The 11,300-nt window shown below is 38.5% G+C and overlaps 1 protein-coding gene across 2 annotated transcripts in view; it reads left to right on the top strand.

Moving 5' to 3' along the window:
* The first annotated feature begins 258 nt into the window (after nucleotides 1-258).
* The window catches only part of KIFAP3 (kinesin associated protein 3), a 71,823-nt gene continuing 60,781 nt past the window's right edge, over nucleotides 259-11,300 (top strand). Inside the window, exons 1-9 of one of the 2 annotated variants that reach the window (XM_019470490.1) lie at nucleotides 259-386; nucleotides 1,705-1,859; nucleotides 3,056-3,111; nucleotides 4,058-4,199; nucleotides 5,768-5,867; nucleotides 6,605-6,729; nucleotides 7,194-7,292; nucleotides 8,006-8,184; nucleotides 10,540-10,702. In XM_019470490.1, coding sequence (XP_019326035.1) covers nucleotides 355-386; nucleotides 1,705-1,859; nucleotides 3,056-3,111; nucleotides 4,058-4,199; nucleotides 5,768-5,867; nucleotides 6,605-6,729; nucleotides 7,194-7,292; nucleotides 8,006-8,184; nucleotides 10,540-10,702 — 1,051 coding nt within the window. In that variant the 5' untranslated portion in view covers nucleotides 259-354. Of the gene's footprint in view, nucleotides 387-1,704; nucleotides 1,860-3,055; nucleotides 3,112-3,524; nucleotides 3,577-4,057; nucleotides 4,200-5,767; nucleotides 5,868-6,604; nucleotides 6,730-7,193; nucleotides 7,293-8,005; nucleotides 8,185-10,539; nucleotides 10,703-11,300 lie in introns of those variants that run through there. The other variant, XM_009273292.2, reaches the window with a different exon arrangement.

Raw genomic sequence — 11,300 nt, 5'->3', positions numbered from 1 at the left:
TTTCTTCCTTACTTGACTTCTGTGACTAAGGCTTGACCAATGGCTTGGGTGTTTCTGTATGTACTAGAGGTAATAGTCAAGAATATGCCGCTAGCACTAAGCTGTGTGAAATGAAATATGGTGTGGAAGGAGGGCGGTGCTTGGGTTTAGGGTCTGAATAGAACAGGATACAGGTCATTGTTACTGATCTATGTTCTGGTATGTTTTCCGAGCTTTTCATTTAATCAGTAATTTTTTTTTTTTCTTCACGGCAGGAAGGTAAAAGGAGGCAACATAGATGTGCATCCATCTGAGAAAGCCCTCATTGTCCACTATGAAGTGGAAGCAACGATTCTGGGAGAGTTGGGAGACCCCATGCTGGGGGAGCGCAAGGAATGTCAGAAAATGTAAGGTCATAGCAAGCTCAGATAGCTTTTTCTGTTTTTCAGAGTCATAAATTCAATAACTCAAAGCATCGACAGACTGTAAGAAATAATACGTTCTAACATTTATAAAACTCAGTGCTAGATTAGCGGAGGGTTTAGAAACCAGGGAATAACATTTGCCTGGGAAAGTTAACATCTAAAACACATGTTGTAAACTGCTTTTCATCCATGTACTTCAAGGTGTTTTGTAAAGAAAAGTGATTATTCCCATTTTACGTGATGGGAACTTGAGGTAGAGAAAAGTGAAGTGATTGGTTCCTACTCAAATGATGGTTAATGTCGGAGCAAGTGATTGGTTCCTACTCAAATGATGGTTAATGTTGGAGCAAGTAATACTGTTGAACCTTCTGACAGCCTTATGCTCTAGCTGTTGGCTCTCCTGTTGTTTTGATCTGTCACCCCTGCTAGTGATTTCAATACGGTATCTGCATTTTAGTTTTGCCTGGTATTTTTCTTTTAAGAGCATTAAAACATTTCCCCATTGGAAAAGCCCAGAGAACTATCATAACTTTAGTTTCCAAGCTGCAAGTTTGGACCTTTCCTAAGTTTGTTTTATCTCTGTACTGAATTATTTTTGAAAATTTGAGCTGAAGTGGCTACCTGTGTGAGTGCATGCAAGAAGAATAATTGAGGAAGAAAAAGAGAATCCTTAAATTGTCTCAAATTTTTAAAGATATTAGAAATGTTCGTCTGTTTTCAGATGAATCATAACTTCAGATGATGCATAACTTGCATCTGCAATGTGGTGGAATTCCTTTTTGATCCATCCTGTGGTTAATGCCCACAGAGATTTCTTACTGCTCATTGCTTGTGGACCTAGCTGCAGGTCTGCCAGAGCTATGGGAGACTCCTGACACTGCATCTGCAGGCACTGCAAAAGAACCTACCTGTGTAGTCAACACCCATAGCTGTTTCTCATTTTGGATTTTTTGTGTATGCAGTATTCCTTTGCGGTCCTGTGCACTTTTTTTGGGTATTGCAAATAAGTTACTGGCTGCTGTGTCTAAGATGGTTATAAGGGATCTGTTCATACAGCTGCATTTAGTGTTGCTGCTTGTCAGCTGATGGACAGTTACACTCTCAAATCTGTTTGACAGTTACTTGCCATTTGGAGCTGTAGAGAGCCACTGCTTTGCCATTACCTTTGTAAGCCATGGCACAGGCATTGGGGGTATCAGGATCATTTCTGCTTCAAGAAATTCATTACTATATAAACATAAATCAAAGGACTGAAGAGACAAAAATTTAAAAACTGAAAAGAGACCTATCTGTGTTGCAGCATTCGGCTAAAGAGTCTTAATGCAAATACAGACATTGCTTCCCTGGCTCGAAAGGTGGTTGAAGAATGCAAGCTCATTCACCCCTCCAAACTTGCAGAAGTAGAACAGCTGTTGTATTATCTGCAGAATCGCAGAGATGCCTCAGCAGGAAAAGGTAAATAATACAGGAACAAAGTAGCTTGGGACTGGAGTGCTTCAGCATTGAACAACTACTGTGTGAAGTTTTTCTAGCTGAGGTCCTAACTTGATATATGAGTTCTTCAGAGATAATGAGTGGGGAAGATGTATAGTTAAATCACACTTGGAAAAAATTACAATCTTGGGGAGAGATTGGGGAGAATTATCTTTTTAACAACCAAAGTTTATTTTTTCAGTTAGTTAAACTTAGTATTGATGCTTCTTACTGGCTGCCTTGTGCTTTGGTAAGACTTGAGAGGTACAGGTTTCACTGTTTGGTACAGCCTCTTCATATTGCATCTGCACTTGCGGTGACATCAAAAGATTGTATGAGGATCTTCCTAGAAAGATCTCTGTCGTCACCTGTTGCAATGGTATATAGTGTTCCTAGGCTGAATTTGCACTGTCTGTAAAGCTGGGGTGAGGAGTTTGAGTCTGACAAGCTTTGGTACAGTGTAGCAGACAGCTTGTGGTAATTCTCTCATCTTAAGTTCCTGGTGAACAAGTTACTGAGAACAGTAATTCTCTGCTCTGATGCCAAGGCATTTTGGTGGTCCTATTTATGTCTTAAGTTCATCTTAAACTTTCTGCTCAGGGGACAATTTCATATTTAACATCTGATCCTGCATTACCTTGTGGTTAGCAAGATTTCTTGCAATCATGAAATGGTAAGCTTTGTTCTCAAGTTGGATTCTTATCCTAATGGGATGAGTTTAAAACAAAGATTAATGTTATTTGTATGCTTTGATTGTAACTGCTTTGGGTGTTTTACCCTCTTTTATTCTGTATATATGTGTCTTGGTGTATCACAGGGCAGCTTTGCCACAGTGTACAAGCAGAATCAAAGCTGCTAAATTATCTCACTGTGAAAGTGAGTTTTGTCAGTCTGGACTTGCACTAATGTTTATTACCCTCTGTCTCCCCAGCTGACTGGGCTGTAACTGATCATCTAGGGTGAGGAATCAAAAAGCATCTGAGGATTTATTTTGCTCCCTGTGGGCTGTTCAGCTTCAGAAACCTGACATACCTTAGCTGTGTTAGTCTGACAGGTCCGCTGGACACAAAAGGACTTTGACCTTGATTTAACCAGAATGTTTACTATGAGAATACTGGATATGTTTTTTGTCTGTGAATATGCATAACTTAACTGCAACCATGTCTTTTTCTTTATAGAGAAGAAAGAGAAATCCAGCAAGCCAAAAGATCCACCCCCATTTGAAGGAATGGAGGTAAATACTGGTGTTAGAAGAGAAATGCAAAACCCACTTGGTGTATCACAGGGCAGCTTTGCCACAGTGTACAAGCAGAATCAAAGCTGCTAAATTATCTCACTGTGAAAGTGAGTTTTGTCAGTCTGGACTTGCACTAATGTTTATTACCCTCTGTCTCCCCAGCTTGGTGGGCTGTAACTGATCATCTAGGGTGAGGAAAAAAGCATCTGAGGATTTATTTTGCTCCCTGTGGGCTGTTCAGCTTCAGAAACCTGACATCCTTAGCTGTTGTTAGTCTGACAGGTCCGCTGGACACAAAAGGACTTTGACCTTGATTTAACCAGAATGTTTACTATGAGAATACTGGATATGTTTTTTGTCTGTGAATATGCATAACTTAACTGCAACCATGTCTTTTTCTTTATAGAGAAGAAAGAGAAATCCAGCAAGCCAAAAGATCCACCCCCATTTGAAGGAATGGAGGTAAATACTGGTGTTAGAAGAGAAATGCAAAACCCATTTACTTCTTAAGTAAGCAGTTATATAAGGGGGGGGGAGAGGAAATTCTGGGGGGGTTTTGCTTCTTGTTTTTTAAACAAAGAACTTGGTTTGGAAATATTGCACAATGGAATAAAAATCGTCTCCATAAAGGGTAAAATATTTGACTTGTATACTTCCCCCTCCAACTATAGCACGCAGCAGGACAGCAAGTGAGGTCTGGAACATCGGACAGGATACAGGGAGTCATGTCTGAGCATCCTTTGTTTTTTGTAATTAAATCTTCTCAGATTTCCTGGTGTTCGTTGGCAGTGATTCTGGATGTGTTTTTTTTCCCCTTGTATTTTATTTTTTCCTAAGGTCTTAAAGCTGTGCACTCTTTTGTCTTGGAATTGAATAACGTTGTGATTGATTGTCTTGAATTGACATCTCTCTCTGTGAAACCCCTGCTTATGACTGCTTTCAGATTGATGAAGTTGCCAATATCAATGACATGGATGAGTACATTGAGTTACTGTATGAGGACATTCCTGACAAGGTGCGCGGCTCTGCCCTCATCCTGCAGCTGGCTAGGAATCCTGATAATTTGGAAGAACTGCTTATCAATGGTAACTTTAAAACCCAACGGTAACTTCTCTTAATGTTATGCTGTTTATTTGTGGTGCTTTCTTCTCAAGGGAAAAGTAGTTCACCTTTAATTTGGGATTTTCTGTAGTTTGCTAGGCTTTGCTTCTCAGTACATAATAAGCTGGCTGTGAAAGCCCAGTTGGATCTCTCTACAAATGGATGCTTCTTAGGTGGGCCTAACATACAAATCTTCCTGGCTTCAATAGGCTTCAGCTGTTTTTTCTCATCCTAGTTATTTTGGTGCTGAGTTAACTTCAGTTGGCATTGCTGCTGGAGATGAGAGAATATAGAGCTGTATCCTGAAGATCAGGAAACTTGCTTTGAAAATGGGATCTGCAGGCTGACATAAGTATAGGTGTCCAATTTCCAAGGGAATTAATAAATTGAATGTGTGTGCATCACCAAAGTATTTCACTAGCACGCCATACTCTTCTTGCTTATGGATCCATTTGAAAATCTTACCAGAATGCATGATACGATGTTCACATTGCTGTCATTTTGTATCTGTATACATATGTGCTGTGCCATGTGCATTTTGAGAGCTACATCAGTGTGGAATAGTGTGTGTTTGTAAATATGTATGTGTACATGTATATACATTCTCATTTCCCATTGCCCCCTCTCTTCTGGGGGGTGAAAAAAGGACCTTATAGTCTGTAAAGGTGTCAGACAAAAGATAAAGGCAATCCAAACCAGACCTCCAAAGTGACGGCAAGTACATGTCTTGTTAATTTAGTAATTTTTTTCCTTGCCCCCTTTCTCTTTTACTGAGCCCTTATACCCCCCACATTCCTCGAGTAAATGATGACATCAATATGTACTCTACCCATCCTGCAATGTCAGCAAGCGAGATTATTCTAAGAATTGGAATTAGGAGGGGAATGGTAAGCCATCAAATAATGGCTTGTCCCCATGAGTTGTTGTGAATATTCTGTTGCTTGAAATTGCCGGTTGCTGCTTTTCTCATTCTGATCATGTAACATGGTGTATATGAAGGGGGACTAGATAGGGGAAAGAGAATGGAAAAGATAAGTGATTCAGAGAGGAAAAGTAAGCTGAAGTATGACAAGAAGAAATATAAACCAAATTATTAAATAATACAAAGCTGCTACAGGGGGAAAAAATAAATAGAAAGTGGTGGATGAAAAATGATAGTTGTCAAGGTAGAATTTAAAGAGGATTTGGAAGTGAACTTGATAATGTTTTAGGTAGGGGCCACAGTGTAGTATGGAACATAGAGTTGGCAGAGGTTACAAATCTTAAGGTTAGTGGTAGTTTTAAGATGACGTTAGTGGTTGGTTGCAGTTTCCTTGCATGTTGCCTCTTCTTAGGGTTTGTGACTGGATGACCACCCAGGGTATTCTCTGTTTTAGTACTGTCTCCAAACAGAACTTGTGAACAGTGTTACATGTTAAAGTGAGGTACCTCTGAAAATCTTCCATTAGAAAACTGATAGATGTAGAATAAGGTGTATTCAAATTCTGAGTCTCACAAGACAAAAGGAGGGAGGTGAAATGCTGATGCTCATCTAAATCTTGTTTCACTTCAGAAACTGCCCTGGGTGCATTGGCTAGAGTGCTGAGGGAAGACTGGAAACAAAGCGTGGAACTTGCTACCAATATAATTTATATTTTCTTCTGCTTTTCAAGGTGAGTGCAGAGTCCCTGTGTATAGGGACATAAGGAACTTTGCTTAGTGGCTTTTCAGTTGTTTTCTGCACTGCACTACAAAACCTCACTGAAACAGGAAAAAAATGTGGTGAGACGGAAACACACTTTTTATAAAGGACAAAACTGAGGCACAAAAAGAACCCCCATGGTGAGGCAGCGTGTAGTAGAGCTGGGAAGAAACTAGTAAGGATTCTGACCCATAGCTTATAGGCTGAGCTGCCCCCTTTTATTTCCCTCAGCATTCCTACAGGGAAGAAACGGTATTCAAAACTGAAGTGAGTGCTTGCTCTTACTTAGATATGCCAGTGTTTCAGCATACCCTGCCTAGAAATAATTCAAATGGAATTTCCATTGCAATTTGATTTGAGACCTCTATTATATTTCTGGTGAGTAGGGGGTCCTCTGAAGCACTTATAATATAAAAACATTTTCCTTTACGCATGAAAATTGCAATGTGTTTTTATTTTGACTTGGAACAACAGACTGTTGCTTGTCCTTCTACAAGTTTGGAAAAAGTAATCATGTTTTCAGGATTTGTTTTTGTTTTGAAATAATTTTCCAATAGAGAAGTGTTTTAATGGGGCACAGAGTAAATACTTCTTTTTTTAATACTTCACGTGGTGCAGTGTTGGGACATTGCTGCCATAGATGTCAAAACAGATTTGGGGTTGTTTGCATTTATTTTTTTCCTCACAGGTGTTTTTTCTTCAATGTAGTTTTTCTCAATTTCATGGAATAATCACACACTACAAAATTGGAGCTCTGTGTATGAATATCATAGACCATGAACTGAAGAGACATGAGCTTTGGCAGGAAGAACTTGCTAAAAAGAAGAAAGCTGATATCCTTTTGATATGCTGGGGCAGCTTGATGGATTCTGACTTGACTTGACAGCTGTTGTTGAGTTATACGAGATGAGCATACAGCAACTCCTATGAAAGCAGTGGAATTTACTAGAAAGTGCAAAATATAATTGCAGATAGGAAGAAGACCAAGAGTGAGAAGTTTGGGCTGCTGAAGAGATTAAGCTGAAGTTACTAAAACAACACAAGAAAAAAAATGTTTTATCAGCAGTATGTCTTAGGAACATTTTTGCTGACTATTAGGATGTAATCCAGGACTAGGAAGAGGAAGAAAATCATGCAGTAGATTACAGGTGGAACAAGCTGTTGCTGAGGTAGGGTCTTTACACTGGCTATTCCATAGATCTCTTTCTTTTTATTACTGATTGAATGACACCTTTGAGGACAATAGTTATCTAGACTGTATAACTTTTATCTGAACTCCTTAACTTCTGCAATTTACTTGATGAAGATCCTGAAAATCAAACCCTGAAAAAGGACTATGAGAAAACTTATAAGAAATATCAAGGGCTGGTTGTCAAGCAGGAACAGCTACTCAGAGGTACCAAATCCAAATAGCAAATGGTTTCCTTGTTGGTGAGTGTGGTTAGAGAGTTCTGTTGGATGCTTGTTATAACCAGGATGTCTTAAACATACTGAATGTGTGGATGAATATGGAAGAGCATTGCCAAAGAATAGGGAGAAGATGAGTACTTCATCAGATTGTTTGGCAGTATGCTAACAATTTTTAAAGTGATCTGTCAGTCTTAGAGGAAGAATAGCAGAAGTGATCCACTTAACATCATGAGCAAAGAAAAGTTGGTTTGGGAGGAGTTGGGTATTTTGGTTTTGTACGTTTGATTTGGGTTTTTTAACTTAGCCTAACTTAGCCTGTATCTGACTCAAGTGGAAGAGCTTTCACTCTATCTCAGTTTTTGTACTAAATTACACTTAATGTTAGATTGAAATGATCTGAGTGGCAAAGCTTTCCCGGGAAGGGCTTTTTAATGGTTCCCATTGGAATTGAAAGTACAAAAATATAAAAAGCTTCTAGTGATCATAATTTTTTTTTTCAAAGCCACTATTAGAATTCATCATCTTCATGCTTTCTAAACAGGAATAAAAAGCATTCATGGTCAGTTTCCTTCAAAATGCATTGGGAAGGGAGCGGAATGCTTCTGAAAGTCTTGTCTTAAGCACTTAGTGTGTATATAGAGACTTGTTTAGTTCTGTTATCTTTGATCTGTTGGTATGATTTGTATTGGACTTTGTTAGTTGCACTTTACCTGCTCCTAAATCTTGCTGAGGATACTCGCATTGAGCTGAAGATGAGAAACAAGAACATTGTCCATATGTTAGTGAAAGCACTGGACCGTGATAATTTTGAGCTGCTTATCCTGGTTGTATCTTTCTTGAAGAAACTCAGCATTTTTATGGAGAACAAAAATGATATGGTAAGGCTCATAGCACGCTACTGCAATATTGGAAAGGTATGGACTCTGAAAACTTTGTGTGGTTGGAGGGAAGAGGAAGACATCTTTGTCCCCACCCTAAATATCCGTGGCACTGATTATCCTCTTTTGTTACTAGTAAAATGAGTAAAAGAAAACAAGTACAACATCCAGCCATAACATACTGCAAAAATTTTTGAAGGACTGTCATCTCAAGCAGTGAAGCTACCTCAAAATATGATACATGAAATTCCAAATTTTGAAGTCAGCACCCCAAAGTCTTGTCATACCCCCACTTCTGGAGATGCCCATGACCCTTCCCCCAAACTAGGCTCTTTTGACAACATACTATTGTCTCTGCCATGTATTGTCTTGGAAAGAGAGGTAGTTATCCTTTTGCAGTTTGCTAGACTAGTTTACTTATTTCCTAGGTCAGCTTCAAAGGCACCTCACAACTGTTCCTTCATGCTGCCAGTAGCTCCCAAGAATTGGAGGCGGTGTTATTCTTCATAAGCTTTTTTTAGGTGAAGTCTCAAACTTCTGAAATTGTATCATTTTTTTTTCATGACTTTAAACTCTGGCCACGTATCTCCTTTACTGATTTCCCAATGGCTTTTAGTAGATACATGCCTTCACTTGTGTGCCTTTATGCCTGTTTGTTAAAAGAAAATGATAAATTTTCCATATCCAAGAGGTAATCTGAGATTAATGTTACACTTAGATTGTGACAAGAAAAGATCTGTGTAAATGCAGTAGAAAATTAATTGCATCTTTGTTACTGGAACTGTGCATATGCATGCGAATGACTGAACACTGCAGACAAAGAGGTATCTCCCTTATTTATGTATGGGTATCCTATTTCTTAACAAAAGTCAGACACCAAGCATGTGTTTTTGGGGGAATGTGGACTGTTTATCAGGTGACTGGTCATTGATTTAGTTTATACTTGTGTAGTGCCCTGGAGGACTTTATTAGGAAAATAAGGATTAGCTGTCCAGCCCACTGATTTGCTGGCACACTTCCCGCATTCCATTTGATTTAGTGGAAAGACAAATGAAATAAAGTTGTTCAATTTATTTTATTGCAGAGTGTTTTAACAGTTTTGAAAAGACTTTTAAAAAAGGTTTGTGTGTATGCTTCAGGTCAGCTGTCTGAGCATTTCTTACTGATAATAAAGATGATAATTTTTTCTCCACAGTATTGTTAAGGAAAGCTACCAGTGAAGGAGGTGTTCTAATATTTGTATTGGGCAATAACACAAAAATGTCGAAAGCAAAATGAATCAAGATGAGTTGTGCAATGCCTGATTCTAAGTAAAACTGAATAATCCACATATATTTATGGCACATTCTCTCCTTTGGTATTCAAGTGCCATATTAAATTCAAAGCAGTGAAGTAGGAGTTCTTGCTATCTGATTGTTTTTGATCAAAGGTATCCAGTCAGTTGTTTGATTATTGCACTATGCCATGTGGGGAGAGCTGTAGTTTCTTTTCTTAGTATTCATTCTGTGTGTATTTATAACTGGAAGACTAGTTACATATATGCAGAAGTTTGAAGAATACGAAGTAATTTTATGTGCCTCCTTCTGGCCAGAGAAGATTCTGGGAAACAAAGAACGAATGCATTTAAAAGATTATGTCAAATAAAAGCAGAGAAATGTTGCTTAAAAGATGATAAAAGCTTTCTGAAGTCTTGCCAGTCAATGCTCAGATGTCTTTTCTGGCTGGTAAAGTGAACATGATCTCAGGAACTGATACCACTTCTTAGTTCCTGGATTCCACTTTTTAATTTGAAAGTGATACATGTTTCAAGATGACTTTCATGCTTTTATTAAATTAACGTACAGGACGGCATGCCTCTTCTGAGAGCACATGCGAAGTTCTGTCTAGGGGTTCATTTGAAATTCATAATGAAAGGTCTCAAATTCTTTTTGGATGCCAATTTTCTGTCTTTCTTGGTTGGGTATCTCTTTGACTGTAATGTCAGTTGCTCCAGGGTTGCTTGTGTTTAAGTTTAAATGAGTTTTCCCCCCCCCCCCAAATCTAGTCTTGCAAGTGATGTCTTGACCACATTCTTGCAGTATTCCAACTGTGAGGAATATTTCCAAGACATCTGAACTGTTCGGTTCAAAAACTTTTTTAATCAACATTACCCAGTAACCCAATCTAGAAGACTTCAACCACAAAGACATAAGCAAAACTGCTTCAGATGAAAATGCATTGACAGTCACTGTTATGGGTACAAATTGGATATGTATTTGCATACATGTGAATACATAACACACTGAAAGGGCTTTTACATTGACAACAAAGCTAAGTTTGGATGGATTATGGATTTTTCTTTTTCTCGATATACAGGTTGAAATGGATATTGTTGAAAAACTTGTGAAAATGGTACCCTGTGAACATGAAGACCTGCTGAACATCACTCTTCGACTCTTACTAAATCTCTCCTTTGACACAGGCCTGAGAAATAAAATGGTACAAGTTGGTCTGCTTCCCAAACTCACTGCGCTTCTAGGTATGTTTTCTTTTGTTCTAACATAGATATTTCAGCAGGGACAGTGAAGCTGTTTGCATCATGATATAGTGTGTGTAAAAGTTGCTATGTCACTTTTCTCTTTGCCAAAGTACTTATTCACTACTCCCAACTTTTTATCACTCAAATCATCTTTTCAGATGCAGGTTTAAATGGAAGTTTAAAATAATGTGGTTCCCAGTAGATTTATTCCTAGGTTCTCTTAAACTGTTGAGTGAGTCTTCTGGTCTTTAAAAATAACTTTAGCTACCTGAAAACCATGTGAGCTGACACATGGGTGATGCTTGTAATTTTGGGGGAGCACGTAGGAAAAATAGCCAGAAACTTCATGGAGCTTGGTTGATGGAGGAAAATGGAAGTTTAAAATAATGTGGTTCCCAGTAGATTTATTCCTAGGTTCTCTTAAACTGTTGAGTGAGTCTTCTGGTCTTTAAAAATAACTTTAGCTACCTGAAAACCATGTGAGCTGACACATGGGTGATGCTTGTAATTTTGGGGGAGCACGTAGGAAAAATAGCCAGAAACTTCATGGAGCTTGGTTGATGGAGGATACCAACTACCTTTTTTTTTTTTTTTTTTA

Source organism: Aptenodytes forsteri, unplaced genomic scaffold (genome assembly GCF_000699145.1).
Source record: "Aptenodytes forsteri isolate BGI_AS27 unplaced genomic scaffold, ASM69914v1 Scaffold95, whole genome shotgun sequence".
NCBI classification, from domain to species: domain Eukaryota; kingdom Metazoa; phylum Chordata; class Aves; order Sphenisciformes; family Spheniscidae; genus Aptenodytes; species Aptenodytes forsteri.
The sequence above is the reverse complement of the archived record's forward strand: the minus strand, read 5'-3'. Positions and strand labels throughout refer to the sequence as shown.